This window comes from Bombina bombina, chromosome 10 (genome assembly GCF_027579735.1).
Source record: "Bombina bombina isolate aBomBom1 chromosome 10, aBomBom1.pri, whole genome shotgun sequence".
In the NCBI taxonomy this organism is placed as follows: Eukaryota; Metazoa; Chordata; class Amphibia; order Anura; family Bombinatoridae; genus Bombina; species Bombina bombina.
In genome coordinates this window covers 219,269,550-219,292,868 of record NC_069508.1, presented here as the reverse complement: position 1 = coordinate 219,292,868, position 23,319 = coordinate 219,269,550, and the positions used below count along the sequence as shown (strand labels likewise).

General features: G+C 35.1%; 1 protein-coding gene across 1 annotated transcript in view; it reads right to left on the bottom strand.

Moving 5' to 3' along the window:
- MIER1 (MIER1 transcriptional regulator) overlaps window positions 1-19,357 on the bottom strand; it is a 670,836-nt gene extending 651,479 nt beyond the window's left edge. The window contains exon 1 of the mRNA XM_053693693.1: window positions 19,294-19,357. Within this exon, the coding sequence (XP_053549668.1) occupies window positions 19,294-19,302 (9 nt within the window). The 5' untranslated portion in view covers window positions 19,303-19,357. The remainder of the gene's footprint in view (window positions 1-19,293) is intronic.
- Between the last annotated feature and the right edge of the window lie 3,962 nt (window positions 19,358-23,319).

Here is a 23,319-nt window from a genome sequence, read left to right as displayed (position 1 = left end):
GCAGTGCCTTGAGACCCTTACGGGTGATTAGCCGCGCTTTACAAGTACCCAATACATACATACCCAAATAACAAAAGATGAACTTAATAACACTTTATGTAAATTACATCAAACTTTATATAAACAAACCAAAAGGTGGTGGAATTGGCACTTTTTCGAAAAGTATGCAGAACGTGGTATAATACCTATAGGCTTGAGAATCAGGGTTTTTCCAGCATTCACTTTAAATAATGAAGAATTAGTCAAAGAATGGGAAGGTACCTTAACCGAATGTTCCCTCAAATTAATACAAGTGCTAATTAAACATGACACTTTAGAATTAAATAAACTTGATGCAGAGATTAAAGAACATAATGAACTCTTTGACTTTGACTTTGTGGAGACGTATCAGACATAGCAAAAAGAACTTGATAAATTGGAGAGTGAATTAATTCAAACTAAAAAACAAAAATTGCAAAGGGATATAGATGATTTTCAACATCAGAGAGTTTATAAGTGGAGATCTTATACTACCAATAGAACTAAGTATAACCGAAATATTATAAGAGAGGATAACAGTGGTACAGACACTGAAACTGATATTTCAGATAATGAAAGTAATAAAGAAGACACTGAGCCAATGACAAGAAACTTATCAGTTATAGAAGCTCAAGTGAATCCCATGCCTACAATAAGCCAAGCTAGTAACAGTGTGTCTTTTTTAGCATTAAGTCAACGACAACAACAGGCGTCCAATATAACGAGAAAAAAAAAGAGAGAGAGAAAGAAAGAAAGAGAGAGAAAGAAAAAGAAAGAGAGAGAAAGAAAGAGAGAGAAAGAAAGAGAGAGAAAGAAAGAGAGAGAAAGAAAGAGAGAGAAAGAAAGAGAGAGAAAGAAAGAGAGAGAAAGAAAGAGAGAGAAAGAAAGAGAGAGAAAGAAAGAGAGAGAGAGAAAGAGAGAGAGAGAAAGAGAGAGAGAGAAAGAAAGAGAGAGAAAGAAAGAGAGAGAAAGAAAGAGAGAGAAAGAAAGAGAGAGAGAAAGAAAGAGAGAGAAAGAAAGAGAGAGAAAGAAAGAGAGAGAAAGAAAGAGAGAGAAAGAAAGAGAGAGAAAGAAAGAGAGAGAAAGAAAGAGAGAGAAAGAAAGAGAAAGAAAGAAAGAGAAAGAAAGAAAGAAAGAGAGAGAAAGAAAGAGAGAAAGAAAGAGAGAGAAAGAAAGAGAGAGAAAGAAAGAGAAAGAAAGAGAGAGAAAGAAAGAAAGAGAGAGAAAGAAAGAGAGAGAAAGAAAGAGAGAGAAAGAAAGAGAGAGAAAGAAAGAGAGAGAAAGAAAGAGAGAGAAAGAAAGAGAGAGAAAGAAAGAGAGAAAGAGAGAGAAAGAAAGAGAGAGAAAGAAAGAGAAAGAGAGAGAGCTAACTTTCTGCCCCACTAATAGACTTAATAAGTTTGAAATAACTAAAAGATATACAATTATTTTCACGAAACTTTTATTGAAAAAGATGTATTCAAACAAAAATAATCCCTCGCTATCGAAGGAAGATTTAAAATCCCTAAGGGATTTAGAAGCATTATTGGGCAAGTATTATAATGACATTCATAATATTCTATGGCAGGGCTCGACAAACCCAGGAGCCTGGGAGCCACTGTCTCCTATAATTTTACTACTGGCACCTAACTTTTTGGGTTATTCTCCATATTTCTATATGCAAATACCACTGTCTGGCTCCTAAAAGTATGATTGGCTCCTAAATATTCCTACTGGCTCCCAACTTTTAAACAAATTTGTCAACGACTGTTCTACGGAAGAAGAATTTGAAACCAAAATCCACTTTCATGCCCTCAGTGTCTATTTCACCACAAGTAAACGTATTTTCTCAAATTGTATGTAATAGAATTGAACAACTACCTGTCTATAATGTAAATAACCACCTCACATACTCTGAGATAAGTGCCCTACAAGAGATAAAAACTTGGACAGATGTAGTCATTAAGCCCTCGGATACGGGCGGAAATATAGTCCTGTGGTCCAAACAAGATTATGTAGAGGAGGCTCTATGACAATTGACAAACCAAGACTGTTATAAAAAAACCTATTCTTTAATCCTCAATCAGAATATATGGACCAATATAATAAATTCATTATAAGGACGTGGAACAATGGAATTATTTCCAAAACTGAAAAAAAAAAAATCCTCATACAAAAAAATCCAACTCTAGCCACAATATACTTTCTGCCTAAAGTACATAAAAATCTGACTAAACCACTGGGAAGGGAGGGGGGCGGAGCCGGTAGCGGTTAAGATGGCCGCATAATTTCCGAGCTCCGTGTAAGCCTGCAGCAATTAGAGGCATAAATGCCATCAAACTTGGGCTTTATAGCTGAAAACAGTTACCAGAAGACGTCTTCATCTTAGATCACCCTCAGCGAGCGAAAATACCCGGGAGGTCTTAGCTGACACTCAGTCGCATGATCGCATCTGGAGGTGCAGGGACATAATGGCGCAGTACAGTGAAAAGCATATACTAGGCTGATATCGAACATCTTGCTCCGTAGTCAGAGAGTCACCTATTCAAAGCCAGGGGTATGATCGCTACGGAGGAGACCGGCCATCAACGCTAACTTTAGCCGTTAACTGATCACAGCAGCCTGGAAGTATTTCAAAAACGGCACTGAAACAACTCAAGAAAAAGTTACAGTAAACAGAGTGGAAGGCCCTACGCAGTTATAAATAAACTCATATCACGCAGGAAAGTAACTATAACGCTGCACCACACTTATCTTTTTATCGCAGCTTATAAGTCACCCTAGCTACGTGGTGAAGAACCTACTCTACATCAGGATTACCTGATCATACATAATACCTATAGAACGTGGATTTTGCCGCTGCCGCAGCGAATAAAAAAACATACAGCATAAAAGAATAGACTTTAAAACATCAAATGGCCTCTAAGAGAAACGCCAAAACGGACAGATTGTCTAAGCCTCCAATAAGTAAAAATTCCTCTGTGGCTTCTTATTTTAACCCTTCGGAAGGTTCTAGTGTTTTGACCACTAACACACCCCCACCAGCAATGGCCTCTCCACAATCTCAATCAACACACACACACGCTCAACCACCAAATGTGGTTCAAATTCCTTCAAATATACTATCTACTTTGCCGTCCAAGCAGGATATTGCGGACATTGCCCGTGCTCGTGTCCGTGAAGAATTGGCAAACTTAAAGCAGGACATTAACGTAATAGGGTTCAGAGTAGAGGAAGGGGAACAGTTAGGGTGTGTGTACTATCCTTATAAGTAAAAAGGATAGATAAAAAGTTGAAAGTTTCTTATCAATGATATCTAGTGAAAAGCTGCTGTATGTATGTATATATATAGTGGTGGCGGTGTTCCCCCAACACCCCCCCACCATTCAAAATTCCAGGGAAGCAATTACAGTCAACTGTGAATTAAAGTTACTTTTATGAAGGTGACTCACCACTCACTGCCTCCTTGGAAAGGGCTTCCTTGGTTTCAGGTGCTGTATCCCATGTGCTGGGGATGTTAATCCTATTCTTCTCACCTCTGGCTGCTTAACATTTAGTTTAGCCAATTGCTTTAGCTGGACAGGTGCTGTTTTTTTTCTCTTTTATGGCATCCGTTATTACCAGCTAGCCCTTTTGAAATACAGTCTATTGCAGCATGCTGTTAGCTAACCTCTCGCAGTGTTTATCCATTACCTGTGCTCTCTGTCAGGCCTTTATATGAACTTCAAAAAAATGTATAACAGGAGCACCAGGTAAAGTGATGAAAATTATAAATTTTATTGAAATACAAAGGGTATATTAACCCAGGGTAAGAACACACAAAAAGGAAAAGTTTGAACCAACAAACTGATGAACAAAGGCTGACCGGTTTCGGCTGTTGCCTTACTCCTAGCCTGCTTAGCAGGCTAGGAGTAAGGCAACAGCCGAAACCGGTCAGCCTTTGTTCATCAGTTTGTTGGTTCAAACTTTTCCTTTTTGTGTGTTCTTACCCTGGGTTAATATACCCTTTGTATTTCAATAAAATTTATAATTTTCATCACTTTACCTGGTGCTCCTGTTATACATTTTTTTGAAGTTCAGAGTAGAGGCCCTAGAGGACAGTAACGACACTATCAGAGAGGATGTTGATGGTCTACAATCTCAAGTAGATGCCTTTGCTTCTAATATAGAGGCCTTACACTCCAAAATTGAAGATTTAGAGAACAGAAGCAAGAGAAAAAAAAACTAAGGATAAGGGGTGTACCCGAATCAGTTCTGCCGGCTCTGTTTAACCATCTTAGAGGTACTTCATCTAAAGAGGAAATCCCATGGGACCGGGCACACAGAGCTCTGAGAGCTAGACCCCCAGATTCTGCCCCTCCTAGGGATATCATTATTAAATTTAAAAACTACTGAGATAAAGAAGAACTCCTCAATCTCTCGCGCAAGAACCAGTTGATCAGATTTAGAGGGACTGTGATACAGTTTTATGCAGATCTCTCACAAAGAACATTGCAAAAACGCAAGGAATTTTCACCACTGACAACTCCTGCGTAATAAACGTATTCCATACAGATGGGGATTCCTTCACTCATCTGCTAGTTATTCATGAAGACAAGAGAAATATGTGACGATATATCAGAAGCCCCAAACTTTTGTGAAACTCTGCACTTGGACCCACCGGATATGAACGTACCGGCCTCCTCATGACCTCCAGGCAATACCCAACAGAGGACCCGAAATAACTGGTCCCTTACCCCAGCTAAATCGAAGAGGCGCCCCTCGGCAGCACGGAATCTGGAAGTTGGCTCATAAACATCTATGGAACTTAGTTCACTTACCTCTAATAAACCTCTTGGACTTACAATCATTGATATTGCTGTTTGAAGTCTAAGAGTCTCCTACTTTGGTAGGAAGATGTTTGCTTGCTCCTAAGAATCATACCTTGCCGTGAACCTCGGATTTGTGAGTAGGTTTATGGTAACTGTATGCTAGTAAAACATAAACTGATCTCTAAAGGGACATCATGCAGATTCTAAGAGCAGACTCTTTCCGACTAATAGGTCTTGGGACCATTTTGCACATTATAGTTATATTAAAAGTTTGTTATCATTATTGATTTTATGCTGTTTCTAGATTGGTTACTAAATGTTAAATATTAACAAAGCCATTAAGATATATAAGATAGGCTTACATTTATTTCCCCCTTTGTTTACTTGTCTTTTTTACATTGGTGTAAAGGTTGATAAATCTGCCTGCACTCATATACTGTATTTTAAGTTGGTTTCCAGGCTGAATAAGTCAGGATCTGAGAGTTATTGTTATTTTTTTAGTTTTTGTTCATTTTACTCAGTATAGGTTACTAATACTATTTTGTGATCCATTATTGTACTGTTACCCGAAATATGCATATTCTATATGTTTAAGATCTATGACTGTATTAGATATCCATGGCTACTAAGCAAACAACATTTCCTCTTTCCATACTAACTCAAAATGTTAAGGGTTTCCTCTCTCCATGTAAAAGATCAAAAGCACTGTCAGATTTATATAAGAAAAAAAGCAGACACATTCTCTTTTTGCAGGAAACACATTTAAAAAAATCATATATCCCCAAATATTTTGGTAAACACTACACTCAACACTTCCATAACACAGCGCCAAATAAACACTGCAGAGTTAGTATCTTACTGCGCAAGCATGTCCCATTTACTGTCCTACACATAGCTAAAGATGGCGAAGGCATATTTCTAGGAATAGCAGGATTAATGTACGGTAGACCAATCACATTAATAAATATTTATGCCCCTAATGTACAACACATGCCGTTTTTTAAATCAATGTTCCGGAAGCTATTGGACATTTCCAAAGGCCCAATCTTTCTTGGAGGAGACTTTAACTTCCCCTTCCACCCTTCTGTAGACACTTCCAACCCTCAACCAAGAATTCCGAAACGCACATTGACATATTTATGGAAAGCGTTGAGAGATTATAACATGTACGATATATGGCGATTTACGCATCCTGCTACGAAAGACTATACTTTCTATTCTCACTCGTCACAATCTTACAGTAGAATAGACTATTTGTTAACAAACCAATAAGGACTCTCATTAATAACAAACTCCACTATTACTCCACATCCTGGTCCGACCATTTGGCTGTTACAGTGCAGATAGCATGGCCTAACAACCCTACTAACCCTTTCCACTGGAAACTTGACTACTCATTACTGTCTCATCAGGCCTTCATAGATCACATCTCTAAAGTACTGGCAGAATACTTTCAATTAGAGCTGCAACAACTAATAGTTATAATCGATTATGAAAATAGTTGTCAACGAATCTCATAATCAATTAGTTTACAATAAGTTGGTCTGTGTATGGCACCAGCTGTTTCACTACAATGAACTCCTGCACATGGTATTGTGTTTTATGGTTATTCCCTTAGCATAAAGGACGTCTACAGACATTTACTTTTCACTTTTTCAGGACAGTATAAATTTACAACTACTCCTGGTTTATGTGCAACCCAGAAATAATAGGAGTCATTATTTGGATTGTTTATATTAAATCAGGTGATTTGGGACTATGCTTTGCATGATATAGTGCTGAGCTTGTTATATACACCTAGCCGTAGATTGATAGGAGTTATTTGAATTGATGTGCACTATTATCTGTTTGCACAATTATTAGCGGATCACTTGCTATTGCTGATTATATGTGCTGTATAGATAAATGTGTAAGGGTTTGTCCTGTTACTGATAAAGTTGTTTTTTTTGTTTTTTTTATATTTTTAATAAATTGTGATAATATGTACCAGATTAAACTTCTATAAGTATCTCTTATGTTTAGAGTAGACTAGATCATTTTCCCTAAATTTATAGCTGATTATTTAACATTGCATATAGATATTCAAGATATTTTTATGTTAGAACGAAGTCTAGGCTTACTTTGTTGCGAATCCCCTTGCCAAGGTGAAAAACACTTAGAATTGGTGAAGAGCTAACAAAGATAAATATCTCACTTTGGTAAAATTGGCAAAACTAATTATGCATCTCAGGCACCTCAACACCATGTGAGCGCCTCTTCTCTGCTGCAGGCAATATAACTGCATAAAAATAGAGCCAGCCTCAGCCAGGAGCATGTGGACATGTTGACATTTTTATGCATTTAAATGCAAAGTTTCTGAAAGAACGAATAGCAGAATGTTCTACCTCTTTCTAGTCCTACCTCTTTCTAGTCCTACCTCTTTTCAAACTGTTTGTGGTTTTGTTTTGCTTAATTATAAAAATGTGTTCTGCTACTTTAAAAATTTAACAAACAGTTGTGTTTATATAAAGTTTTAGTCTGAAGTTTATATTTGTAACACTCAGTATGTGTATTTTATTTAAAATATAGGAAACTATTATTTATTCTTTTTTTATCCGATTAGTCGATTAATCGAAAAAATAATCGTCCGATTAAATCGATTATGAAAATAATCGTTAGTTGCAGCCCTACTTTCAATTTAATAATAATTCAGTGGAGGACCCATTTGTGGTTTGGGAAGCTCATAAATGTACCCTTAGAGGAGAATTTATAAAATATAAAGCTCATCTCCAAAACACCTCTAGGCAGAATTACTCAAAATTAACTTCCAAACTAGCACACTTTGAGTATTTACACAAAAAAAGACCCCAAAAACGCTACCATCTTAAATGAAATAGGTAATATTAGAGATCAATTATACACGTTCCTAGCTCTAGAACACCAGAAAACATACGTGAAATTAAAACAAAAATTTTACCATGAAAGCAATAAAGCAGGGAAAATGCTGGCCAGGGCTCTTAGAAGAGTAAGATTAAAATAGTTTATTCATGAACTTAAAACTCCTCAGAACACTTCAGTTTATACAACCCCAGTCATCCTTGACCAGTTCTATGAATATTATTCCTCTCTTTATAACTTGCCAGACAAGACCTCAGAAACTGAATCACATTCTAAAGGTTCCATTCAAAAATATCTAGAATCATGTACTCTCCCTTCACTGTCCCCAGAACAAAGAGAAACACTAGAATCCCCAATAACCACAAATGAAATCTCGTCAGCTATAAAAGAACTGTCACCAGGCAAAAGTCCGGGCCCAGATGGTTTCTCTGCCAAGTACTATCAGATATTCGCCCCAATCCTACATAATCTATTCAATGGTATATCTTCTACCAACCACTTCCCATCCTCTATGTTGATGGCGCACATTATAGTTCTACCAAAACCGGGTAAACCTCCAAACTTCCGCCCTATCTCATTGCTGAATACTGACGCAAAAATCTATGCAAAAATAATAGCAAGCCGAAAGAATAAATTACTCCCTCAGTTGATACACTACAATCAGGTCGGCTTTACCCCATACAGAGAAGCCAGAGATAATACCATCAAAATACAAACTCTGGTAGATCACGCCGTATGAGTAAAAATCTCTACAATCTTCGCATCCATGGATGCGGAGAAAGCTTTTGATCGCTTAAATTGGAACTTTCTTGAACAAATTTTGGTTAGATTCGGTTTTCCAGACACCTTTATATCAAAGATAATGTCCCTGTATACTACCCCAAATGCAAAAATCAGGTTAAATGATTCATTATCACCGGCCTTTGCCATACACAATGGCACAAGGCAAGGATGCCCTCTGTCCCCATTATTATTTGCCCTGGCCATGGAAGCTTTGGCAGCTAAAATTAGAAATAATCAAAAAATAACAGGCATAACAATACAAGAGAAGGACTATATACATACTGAATTCCAGATTTATGGTAGACTTTCTAACTTTAAGATTAACGCCGCAAAATCGGAATTTATGAGTGTAGGAGTCTCGGACTCTGAAATTGACTACATACAATCCACTTACCACTATAGGTACCAGAAAAACTCTTTGAAATACCATGGGTATTCAAATTACAAATGACCCGCAACAAATGTACACAGCCAATTACACCCCTCAACTGAACAACATACAACAGGAGCTACAATCCTGGCGCCATAAAACTTTGTCATGGATGGGCAGATTACACGCTATAAAAATGACTATATTACCAAATATTTTATATATATTCCAAACTATCCCGATCGAGTTGCCTAAATGTTTCTTTATTAAGATTTAAAACATGTTAAACACTTATTTATGGAATAACAAATGCCCTAGAATAGCTAAAACAATTATATACCTACCTAAATTACAGGGAGGGTTGGGAATGCTGAATCTTTATTACTACTTTATAGCAAGTACTCTAACTCGGATCATTGATTGGTGTAAACATGGCACACATAAGGAATAGGTAAAATTAGATCATGATTTGGCACAAAATTTGCAACTAGGAGCCAGTTGCTGGATACCACACATTCATAGGATAATGCACCCTTCTACCCTTTAGCAATAGCTAGGTTAACATTTAAAACTTGGGATAAATGCCTTAATAGTTTTCCGAAGATTTCCGAAATTCCGTCCCCCTTGACGCCTTTAAAACACAACCCAGAAGCACTAGTGTCTCCCCCTAATCATTATGTAAAAGACAACCTTACGAGACGTCATACCATGTAGTCTGGCCATGGATAATAAATCTCTTAAACCCAAAGCCGAGTTGCAAGAAACTTTTGGAACTTATTTTATCCCATGGTTCAGATACTTTCAATTAACTCATTATCTCACAACACATGCTAAACGCACCCAATTCTACAGACCTTTATCCCCCTTTGAATCTATATGCAAATCCGACATGTACTCAAAAAGTTAACTTTCTCTGATATACAAACTAATACTTGATTACCATTCTAGAGAACTACCGACATATGCAAATAAATGGTCGGAAGAACTCCAATATCCTCTGGACACTGGACTAGAATATTTAGTAACATGAGCGCACACACGTCATCCATAGCACAATTGGAATCGAACCTAAAATTACTGCTCAGATGGTATTATACCCCAGTCAAACTAGCTGCTATCTATAGTCATAGAGACAATAAATGTTGGAGGACATGTAGGGGAGAGGGGGACTATCAACACATATGGTGGACATGCCCCTACATTAGCCAACACTGGAGTGAAATTCACCTGGCCATTAAACAAGTAACTAGCATTGAACTACCCTTAGAACCAACCATATTTTTATTCAATAACTTTCCCAAAATTAAATGTAAACTAAGACAAAAGTTACTGATCTTATTACTTAACTGTGCTAGAAGACTTATCCTTAGGAAATGGAAATCAGTAGAGGTCCCTTCAGTCTCAGAATGGCGTACTTTGGTTAATAATACATTGGCAATGGAAAGTTACAAATACACTATCACAAAGAGACTGGATTATTTCTTGGCTATAAATTTCATATGGGAGGAGTACTGTAATTCGATAAATCACAACGGACACAACAGTCCACGGGTATAAGAATAAGTAGCATATACCTATTTACACAAGATTTTGAGGCCTTGGTTAAAGAGACTTACTGACACATTGTGAAGAACGGTACTATGTTGAGCAATAAGTCAAATAATCATCGTTTTTATTTAATACATGTTGACAATAAGTATAGGGATCATTTTTAACATAGTTATGACCATTTCAAATGTAAACATCCCCTTATTGTGTGACATTGAACATATTGTAAACTGTACAGTTTGTTTATTTCTGTACTAATTTTTTAGAATAAAGAAAAACTTTGAAAAAACAAAAACAAAAAAACACACACACCGGGAAGACCAATAGTGTCCAGTAACAACTTAACTGAAGCAGCAAGTAAATATGTTGATCAAAGGCTGAAGGAATATCTGACCACTATGCCCTCTTATATTCTTGACACAATGCAAGTTCTACAGATCTTGCAAAATTTACATCTTAGCCAAAATACATGGTTACTGCAGACGTGGAATCCTTGTACACCAGCATCAGACATGATGATGGCATACAACTAGCAATAAGATATTTCTTATCCACAAATGAGTATGAGAATAAAGAACATAATGAGTTTATTGTTTCACTTCTGAGATATGTACTTACTCACAATATATTTACATTTAAAAGATTGCTTCTTTCTACAGACACAAGGCACTGCAATGGGCACTTCTTGTGCCCCCACGTATGAGAACCTATTTTTAGGATTCTGGGAACAAAATATGGCATGGAAGAATTTACAAACAATGTACCTTTATGATTAAGGTACATTGATGATGTGTTGTTCATCTGGGAGGGTACACATGAACTTTTTGATACATTTTTATCTAAACTAAATAAAAACCAGCTTAACATCAAATTAACATACCAAGCTGAATTACAAGAAATTAATTTCCTTTATCTGACAATCACTAAAAATATGGATGGTTCCATTAAAACCAAAGTCTTTAGAAAAGAAACATCTACTAACACACTATTACATAAGATGAGTGCACATCCAGGAAGTACACTGAAAGCTATACCATATGGAGAGTTTTTACGTCTTAGAAGAAATTGTTCAAATGTATCAATCTTTGAAAATGAAAGTAAACTTTTGATAAGACTGTTACAAAGAGGCTACAGCAAAAGATCAGTAAAAAAAAAGCAAAATTCAGAGCACTAAAAACAGAGACAAACACTGCTCCATGCTAAAGATAAAGAGACCTCCACTAACATCCTACGGTTAATAACTACTTATAACCCTCAAATGCATCAAGTAGTAGAGATATTAAATGACACTTGGCATATTCTTAAAAGTGATCCTGATCTTAAAGATATAATAGGGGATAGAATCAAAATTGGTTATAAAAAACCTAGAAATCTCAAAGACCAATTAGTACAGAGTCACTACGTACATGTTCAGAAGAAAAGTGATACAGACCTTGGAATGTACCCATGTGGTACCTATTCGATTTATCCCTTGGTTAAAAAAAACAAAGGAAATTAAAGACAAATATGGTATAATCCATAAATTACAACATCATTTTACATGAAGGTCCTCAGCAGTAATTTATGTAATCTACTGTGAATGTGAGAAAGCCTATGTAGGCATGACGAGCAGAGAGGAAAAGGGTGAGGATTTTGGAACACAAAAATAATATAATATAATATAAAAAATGCAGAAAAAGGATCTACAAAAAGGCAAACATTTTTTACTCAAACATCAAAGTCAATATAATCAACTTAAATTCTCTGTGATACAGAAGATCTCCCTGGGAATCAGAGGAGGCAATCTTGAGAATTCACTACTCAGGGCAAAATGCCGCTGGATACGCCTACTAGATACGGTATATCCTTCTGGACTCAATGAATATAATAATTATGTGTATTTATGAATACATGATATCCACTCAAATAGCATATCAATAATGTTTCTTTCTTTCTAGCAATGGTATTTATATTGCTAACACATATCACTATTATCACTTATTTCACATACACTGACATTGTTAATATTTGCTTCAAAAGTTTTCATTTCTTTTAGATCACAGTATAGTAATATGTACTGTTCCTTTAAAAAAGTTATTTTTACACCTTTTCCATTTTTTCTTTTTTATTTATGTTATTCTGCATTAGTCAATGCAAATGTATTATGGCATTTTGTCACTATATTTCTATCATGAACGTCTTCACTATTGTATTATGAATTGATAATAATTATTTGTTATTACCTAATATAAAAATGCTTTCACTCAGAAACACCACACATTATAGTAATATGCACTCTCTCTTTAAACACGTTATTTTTTATTACTATATTTACTTGTAAAAAATCATTATGTGGATACAGTATTCATAATGTTATTATAAATCTCTAATTTTGCCAAGAATAATGAACACACTTCATAATTCGATTGCCTCTAAATATTCTGCTTATCTGCATGTTCATTCTTCAAGCAATAACATGGAATTTTCTTTTGGTTAAGCATATAACGTTGTGAGTCCAAACCCCCTCTGGTTGGTTTAGATAGAGATCTGTATAAGTGACTATAACCAATCATCAACCTGGAATAAGCCCGTAATGATCCAATCCCCACAAAGGGGGGGTCAACATACGGGTATTACCTGCTCAGTTCGGCCGGCACGTACCTCTCCGAAGCGTTATGTGAAACGCGCGTCAGGGGCACCCTCACGAGGTCATATAGAACCTCTTTCTTTTTAGACGCTTACTCAGTCAATATCAATAATTGTTCAGAGATAAAATGCCAGTGTCAGCATAACAATAATTGCAGTCTCCGCTATAGAAGAGACTTTCTTAGCTCAGCTCAACGTTGCTCAGAAATCAGCTAGTTAAATTTAAACATTAGCCTCCGTTATAGAAGAGCCTTATTTTGCAGCCTAGTATTGCGCCCTTAAACTGAATTTGCTTGATGTATGCTATTATTTATATTGCCTTATGTTAGTATTGGATGATAATACTGATATTAAACATATGCTATGATATGTTTCAGGGTACATGGTACTTTATAATCTGTAAGAGTCAACCTTCACCATACCGTATATGAGGTTTATTTAATTTGCAGGTTGTGACTCTCAAAGCAGCAAATAAACCATTGTTCTAATTTAGCTTTTTTCCAACTTTTGGGAATATATTTCTTATAGACAAGCATTAACCATTTCTTGTATATAAATATCTTAATATAAATAACGGTTGTATTGTGATAACTGGGACATCGTAATAAGGAAATCCCTTTATTTATGGAGATACAAATTGTTTCAAACTAACAAACAATATCATTTTGTTACCAACACAAGCATGACTGAGCTATAATAAATAGATGGATGCAACAGAATCTCATTAGAGGATACATTTTTTCTGCTACTTTTATTCCATTTGCCACAGAAATAGTAGCTAAGCAAAGTATATAACTTGACTGCTTTATTGTTCTCTTTCACAAATTTGCTGATGGAACAGCAGACAATACCTTATAATAGGTGTATTCAATATTACGGCTGAATGGTCACAATATTAGTATATATCTCTGACTTTATGTGCAATTTTCATACGATATGAATCAATCACTGAGTTCAAGCAAGTTTTAAAGTGTGTGTGTGTGCGCGTACTAGTCCAGCCGGACTACTTTTTATCTCCAATAAAGTTATTTAGTATAAGTGGTCTCTTTTTTTTCTATGAGATAAATTTAATTCATACTTTTTTCTTATAATATTTAGATTCTGGGTTTACTTGGTATCTGTCTAAAGACAGACAGTCTTTTTCTTTATTTTGCAAACTCTTTTGCATTTTTTGTACATAAACTTGTATATAACTGCTCTAACGCTTGAATTTAAAGGGACACTGAACGCAAATTTTTTCTTTCAGGATTCAGATAGAGCATGCAATTTTAAGCAACTTTCTTATTCACTCCTATTACCATTTTTTCTTCGTTCTCTTACTATCTTTATCTGAAAAAGAAGGAATCTAAGCTTTTTTTGGGTTCAGAACTCTGGATAGCACTTTTTTATTGGTGGATGAATTTATCCACCAATCAGCAAGGACAACCCAGGTTGTTCACCAAAAATGGGCTGGCATCTAAACTTAGATTGTTGAAATTCAAATAAAGATACCAAGAGAATGAAGTAAATTTGATAATAGGAGTAAATTAGAAAGTTGCTTAAAATGTCATGCTCTATCTTAATAACGAAATAAAAAAATTTGGGTTCAGTGTCCCTATAAGGGCCAGCTAATATAAGCAACTATTGATAAAGCCCAAATATTCTGATTTATAAACCCAGTATATTTTCCCTCACCATATTTGCTGTTTAACTATTACTATTATTAATACTGGTACAGCCATTACTGAGCTAGCACTAATATCTTATTATAGCCATATCTATTATGAATACTGGTACAGCTATAACTGAGCTAGCACTAATATCTTATTATAGGCATTACTATTATTAATACTGGTACAGCTATTACTGAGCTAGCACTAATATCTTGTTATAGCTATTACTATTATTAATACTGGTACAACTATTACTGAGCTAGCACTAATATCTTATTATAGTTATTACTATTATTAATACTGGTACAGCTATTACTGAACTAGCACCAATATCTTATTAAAGGCAATACTATTATTAATACTGGTACAGCTATTACTGAGCTAGCACTAATATCTTATTATAGTCATTATTATTAATACTGGTACAACTATTACTGAGCTAGCACTAATATCTTATTATAGCTATTACTATTATTAATACTGGTACAACTATTACTGAGCTAGCACTAATATCTTATTATAGCTATTACTATTATTAATACTGGTACAGCTATTACTGAGCTAGCACTTATATCTTATTATAGCCGTTACTATTATTAATACTGGTACAGCTATTACTGAGCTAGCACTAATATCTTATTATAGGCAATACTATTATTAATACTGGTACAACTATTATTGAGCTAGTACTAATATCTTATTATAGTCATTACTATTATTAATAATGGTACCGTTATTACTGAGCTAGCACTAATATCTTATTATAGCCATTACTATTATTAATACAGGTACAGCTATTACTGAGCTAGCACTAATATCTTATTATAGCTATTACTATTATTAATACTGGTACAGATATTAGTGAGCTAGCATTAATATCTTATTATAGCTATTACTATTATTAATAATACTGGTACACCTATTACTGAGCTAGCATTGATATCTTATTATAGCTATTATTAATAATACTGGTACACCTATTACTGCGCTAGCACTAATATCTTATTATAGCCATTACTATTATTAATACTGGTACATTACTATTATTAATACTGGTACAGCTATTACTGAGCTAGCACTAATATCTTATTATAGTCATTACTATTATTAATACTGGTACAGCTATTACTGAGCTAGCACTAATATCTTATTATAGCCATTACTATTATTAATACTGGTACAGCTATCACTGAGCTAGCACTTATATCTTATTATAGCCATTACTATTATTAATACTGGTACAGCTATTACTAAGCTAGCACTAATATCTTATTATAGCCATTACTATTATTAATACTGGTACAGCTATTACTACTATTAATACTGGTACAGCTATTACTGAGCTAGCACTAATATCTTATTATAGTCATTACTATTATTAATACTGGTACAGCTATTACTATTATTAATACTGGTACAGCTATTACTACTATTAATACTGGTACAGCTATTACTACTATTAATACTGGTACAGCTATTACTGAGCTAGCACTAATATCTTATTATAGTCATTACTATTATTAATACTGGTACAGCTATTACTATTATTAATACTGGTACAGCTATTACTATTATTAATACTGGTACAGCTATTACTATTATTAATACTGGTACAGCTATTACTATTATTAATACTGGTACAGCTATTACTATTATTAATACTGGTACAGCTATTACTATTATTAATACTGGTACAGCTATTACTATTATTAATACTGGTACAACTATTACTGAGCTAGCACTAATTATATCTTATTATAGTCATTACTATTATTAATACTGGTACCGTTATTACTGAGCTAGCACTAATATCTTATTATAGCTATTACTAGTATTAATACTGGTACAGCTATTACTGACCTAGCACTAATATCTTATTATAGCTATTACTATTATTAATACTGGTACAGCTATTACTGAGCTAGCACTAATATCTTATTATAGCTATTACTATTGTTAATACTGGTACAGCTATTACTATTGTTAATACTGGTACAGCTATTACTATTGTTAATACTGGTACAGCTATTACTATTGTTAATACTGGTACAGCTATTACTATTGTTAATACTGGTACAGCTATTACTATTGTTAATACTGGTACAGCTATTACTATTGTTAATACTGGTACAGCTATTACTATTGTTAATACTGGTACAGCTATTTCTATTGTTAATACTGGTACAGCTATTTCTATTGTTAATACTGGTACAGCTATTCCTATTGTTAATACTGGTACAGCTATTCCTATTATTAATACTGGTACAGCTATTCCTATTATTAATACTGGTACAGCTATTCCTATTATTAATACTGGTACAGCTATTCCTATTATTAATACTGGTACAGCTATTCCTATTATTAATACTGGTACAGCTATTACTATTATTAATACTGGTACAGCTATTACTATTATTAATACTGGTACAGCTATTACTATTATTAATACTGGTACAGCTATTCCTATTATTAATACTGATACAGCTATTCCTATTATTAATACTGGTACAGCTATTCCTATTATTAATACTGGTACAGCTATTCCTATTATTAATACTGGTACAGCTATTCCTATTATTAATACTGGTACAGCTATTCCTATTATTAATACTGGTACAGCTATTACTATTATTAATACTGGTACAGCTATTACTGAGCTAGCACTAATATCTTATTATAGCTATTCCTATTATTAATACTGGTACAGCTATTCCTATTATTAATACTGGTACAGCTATTCCTATTATTAATACTGGTACAGCTATTCCTATTATTAATACTGGTACAGCTATTCCTATTATTAATACTGGTACAGCTATTACTGTTATTAATACTGGTACAGCTATTACTATTATTAATACTGGTACAGCTATTACTATTATTAATACTGGTACAGCTATTACTATTATTAATACTGGTACAGCTATTACTGAGCTAGCACTAATATCTTATTATAGCTATTACTATTATTAATACTGGTACAGCTATTCCTATTATTAATACTGGTACAGCTATTACTATTATTAATACTGGTACAGCTATTACTGTTATTAATACTGGTACAGCTATTCCTATTATTAATACTGGTACAGCTATTCCTATTATTAATACTGGTACAGCTATTCCTATTATTAATACTGGTACAGCTATTACTATTATTAATACTGGTACAGCTATTACTATTATTAATACTGGTACAGCTATTCCTATTATTAATACTGGTACAGCTATTCCTATTATTAATACTGGTACAGCTATTCCTATTATTAATACTGGTACAGCTATTACTATTATTAATACTGGTACAGCTATTACTATTATTAATACTGGTACAGCTATTCCTATCATTAATACTGGTACAGCTATTACTATTATTAATACTGGTACAGCTATTACTATTATTAATACTGGTACAGCTATTACTATTATTAATACTGGTACAGCTATTACTATTATTAATACTGGTACAGCTATTACTGAGCTAGCACTAATATCTTATTATAGCTATTCCTATTATTAATACTGGTACAGCTATTCCTATTATTAATACTGGTACAGCTATTCCTATTATTAATACTGGTACAGCTATTCCTATTATTAATACTGGTACAGCTATTACTATTATTAATACTGGTACAGCTATTACTATTATTAATACTGGTACAGCTATTACTATTATTAATACTGGTACAGCTATTACTATTATTAATACTGGTACAGCTATTACTATTATTAATACTGGTACAGCTATTACTATTATTAATACTGGTACAGCTATTACTATTATTAATACTGGTACAGCTATTACTATTATTAATACTGGTACAGTAATTACTATTATTAATACTGGTACAGCTATTACTATTATTAATACTGGTACAGCTATTACTATTATTAATACTGGTACAGTAATTACTATTATTAATACTGGTACAGCTATTACTATTATTAATACTGGTACAGCTATTACTATTATTAATACTGGTACAGCTATTCCTATTATTAATACTGGTACAGCTATTACTATTATTAATACTGGTACAGCTATTACTATTATTAATACTGGTACAGCTATTACTATTATTAATACTGGTACAGCTATTACTATTATTAATACTGGTACAGCTATTACTATTATTAATACTGGTACAGCTATTCCTATTATTAATACTGGTACAGCTATTACTATTATTAATACTGGTACAGCTATTACTATTATTAATACTGGTACAGCTATTACTATTATTAATACTGGTACAGCTATTCCTATTATTAATACTGGTACAGCTATTACTAGGTTTCTGAGTATTACTAATGTTCTTACTGGGGACTACAGCTGACCAGGGTCAGGCAGGGGTTTCCCGCTCAGGACCGGAGCAGCATAGGAGTCATAGGACAATGTAGGACCATACGACTCCGCTGCACACACAGCTTAGCTCCGGCTCCCGGGGAAGTTTAAGAGACCAAGGATTGAGCGGGAGATGACGGAAGCAACAAGTTATGGTGCTGGTGGGGAAACCAGGCCATAAAGCAGCGAATGGACCGGAGCCGCAGTACGGAATACAATAGCGGTGATAAAGCGAGACGTGTACAGTGCACGGGGGAATGTTTATTTGAGTTTCCTCCTTACCTCCGCCATGATTGCCGTATTGACGGGTCACATCGCGGGGCAGCACCAAATGCCCGGATGAAAAGTGCCAGCCAGTATGGATGGCGGAAATGATAAAAGCGGCAGTAACTCCAACCGCCAGAGGGCGCAGCCAATCATCGTAAGGAAGGCGGTTGTTGCCTGTCTAGTTAGCGTTTCAAGGGGCGGGTGTTAATCGTCTCCATGGGAACAAGGAACGCTTCATGGTGCACTTAGTTGTACTGTTTAATACCGAATAACTTGCATCAGATTCCCACATCATGTCCAACACGAGCCCGGCCAGGGGGAACATGAAAAAGGCCGTCCCCTCGGTCACTATGTAAGTATCAAATGCGTAAATAACCCATTAGGAAATGTCTTATTTTAATTGGAATTAAAAGTGAAAGAAATAGAGTGATGGGCAACTTCCTAGCACAGGGGGTCTCCAGATCAGTATTTTAGACTCTGTATGGCCCCATACACATTTATAGCTATTTAATATTTCCTAAACATGTATAGTTTTAGCCTTTAAATGAAGTATTTTGACAAATGTTTTCATACGAAAGTCTACTCCTACAATTAAACCCATCAGTAATCAACTGAAGAGCAGTAATGCACTACTAGAAGTTAGCAGATCATTAAGTGAGCCAATGACAAGAGGCATGTGTGTAGCAACTATATATATATATATATATATATATATATATATATATATATATATATATACAGTTTATCTCTCTCTCTCTCTCTCTCTCTCTCTCTCTCTCTCTCTCTCTCTCTCTCTCTATATATATATATATATATATATATATATATATATATATATATATATATATATACACACACACACACAGGGCTTTTTCTGTGGGGTACTCACCGGTACTGAATACCACAACCACTGCCATATCAAGCATTGTAGATAACGTTGTCCCTTTGCTTTTCTCAAGGTTACTGAGCAGAATATATCAATGAATAATCAATTAGTACCGGCACCTTTTTCATAGGTGACTTCAGTATACCCAATGACACCCTTAACATGTCTGCTGCCGCTAAACTTCTATCTCTTACCACCTCTTTTGGCCTGTCCCAATGGACAATATCTCCAATCCACTGTGAATGCAACTCAATTGACCTGGTCTCCCCCAATCTCTATGCTATAACTTCCCATTTCCTCAATCTTGCCACCATCTTCTAACTTTCTTTCTTATTCTAACTGCGGCATCATCACCAGCCCCGGAAAACTTCTACCTTACAGGAATTTAAATGACTTGAATCCCTCAAAGTATTCTGCTCAATTGAAACATCTTCTCTCCAACATTTCAGCCCTGTCTTGACCTGACCTTGGGGTCTTATATTATAATTCTGCACTAAAATCAGCACCTGACAAAGATGCACCCTCCACTGCTTGCTGTGCATCACACACTTGATGAAAATCATGGCCCACCAAACAGACCCCCTGTCTTCAGCGATGTTCACACCCATGCTTTTTTCCTCCATTATAAATATATGCTCCGATCAACTCCCCCCAGCCTGACCAAACAAGTCTATTTCTTCTCTCTCATTTGAACTCACACATCCAACCCCAGAAGTCTTTTTTCAGCTTTTAACTCCCATCTACTGTAAGTCCGCCTGCACCTCTGCCCACTACAAAACACACTGCTTGGATTATTGCTGATCACTTCAAAAATAAAATTGACACAATTAGAAAAGACATTTTTCCTTAACACCCCTCAAACGTAACCCTCCTATCCATCCTCTGCCTCTTTAACCCCTACCCTAACTCGTCTCTTACCATTGGAACATTTACCATACATTCTAGAATACAATTCAAAATATTAACCCTAACTCAAAGCTTGACAAACCCAGTAACCAGGAAGCCACAGGCTCCTAGAATTTTACCCCTGACTCCTAACTTTTTGGCTGATTGTCCATATATCTATATACAAATACCCCTGTCTGGCTCCTAAAAGTATGTCTGGCTCTGAAATATTCTTCAAAATAAACCAAACGGGAGTTTACACAATAAAGGTTCTGATATTGTTTAAATATAAGGTCAGAGACTTAATCTGAAAAGACACGGAACATTAAAAACAAGTTATACAGCACTTTATCAAATGGGATGATATATGAATGCTAATAAACTTTTACCCAAAAGAATCGGCTAAACAGTACAAATATCTATAGATCTAATACAGGTATAATGTGTAGCATCACACAATATATAAATAACACAATGAGTACAAAACAAACTTTTTATAATATCAGAAAGCTCTGTGACCAATATGAACATGAATCACACGTTAAAAATACATATATAAAACATACATCAGAATGCACAAAAAAGCATAAAATAACAAAATATAAAATAGAGTCCCAAGGAGTATTATGAAACTTGTACTCAGGCGATGGTGTTTCTAAAATGAAGAAAACATTCGTTTACAGATGGCAATGAAAATTCAGATATGGGGGGATATCTATCAATTCATCAACAGCAAATATGCTGGAATTCCGCAGCATAATTGTTGCAAGTTGATCTGACCTAGTTATCAAAGCCTAGAGACGGGCAAAAGTTGAAATTTGTGACGTAACATACGATCTGCCAGTCTCAATCTGCCACAGATCGATGCTTATGTCATTACAGATGTTCCGAATCCACATTCGGCTCTATGACACTTTTTCAAAGTTATCAAATTTCTAACAGGTACGCTCGCGGCTATTCCGGCCCAGCGTACCTGGTTTTCAATCTGCCACCCTGGAGGCCACGGATGCCATAGAAATCAATGGGAGTCTGAAAGCACCGAAAGCTTATGTTCGATGCTGCCAGATATCCCATTGATTTATATGGTTGAAAACAATTAACGTTTACACCTAACACCCTAACATAAGCCCCGAGTCTAAACACCCCTAATCTGCCCCCTGACATCGCCGCAACCTAAATAAAATGTATTAACCCCTATTCCGCCGCTCCCCAACATCGTCGCAACCTAAATAAAGTTATTAACACTTATCCCGCCTCTCCCGGACCCCGCCACCACTATAATAAAGTTATTAACCCCTATACCACTACTCCTGGACCTTGCCGCCACTAAATAAATATATTAACAACTAAACATCTGGCCTCCCACATTACTACCACTAACTAAATCTATTAACCCCTAAACCGCCAGCCCCCCACATCTGATCAGAAGACCAATTTAAGGTTTTTTTGGGTAGGTTTTATTATTAGAATAGGGTCTGGGCAGGTAAAAGAGCTAAACGCCCTTTTAAGGGCAATGCCCATTCAAATGCCCTTTTCAGGGCAATGGGGAGCTTAGGTTATTTTAGAAAGGGTTTTTATTTGGGAGGGTTGTGTGGGTGGTGGGTTTTACTGTTGGGGGTGTTTGTATTTCTTTTCACAGGTAAAAGAGCTTATTTCTTTGGGGCAATGCCCCACAAAAGGCCCTTTTAAGGGCTATTGGTAGTTTATTGTAGGCTAGGGTGTTTTTTTATTTTGCGGGGGCTTTTTTATTTTGATAGGGCTATTAGATTAGGTGTAATTCTTTTTTTATTTTTGATAATGTGGTTTGTTTTTGTAATTTAGTGTTTTTTATTTTTTGTAGTTTAGCGTTTATTTTTTTGGGTAATTTAGTAATTTGTAATAATGTTTAAAAGTATATTTAAATAATTTTAGTAGGGTTAGGTCTTTTAATATGTAATTTAGTTTATTTAATTGGTAGTTTAATTTAATTGTAGTATAATAGTTAGGGTAGGTTAATTAATAGTTTAAAATTAGTTTATTTTAATTCTACAGGTAAGTTTAAATTTATTTTAAGATAGGGATGTTGTAAGTTTAATTTAAAGTTAGCGGGTTGTTAGGTTTAGGGGTTAATAGCTTAATTTAGTTTATGGCGATGTGGGTGGCTGACGGTTTAGGGGTTAATAGGTTTAGTTAGTGGTAGTGATGTGGGAGGCCAGAGGTTTAGGGGTTAATACGTTTAGTGGCGGCGGGGTCAGGGAGCGGCGGGATAGGGGTTAATAACTTTATTTAGG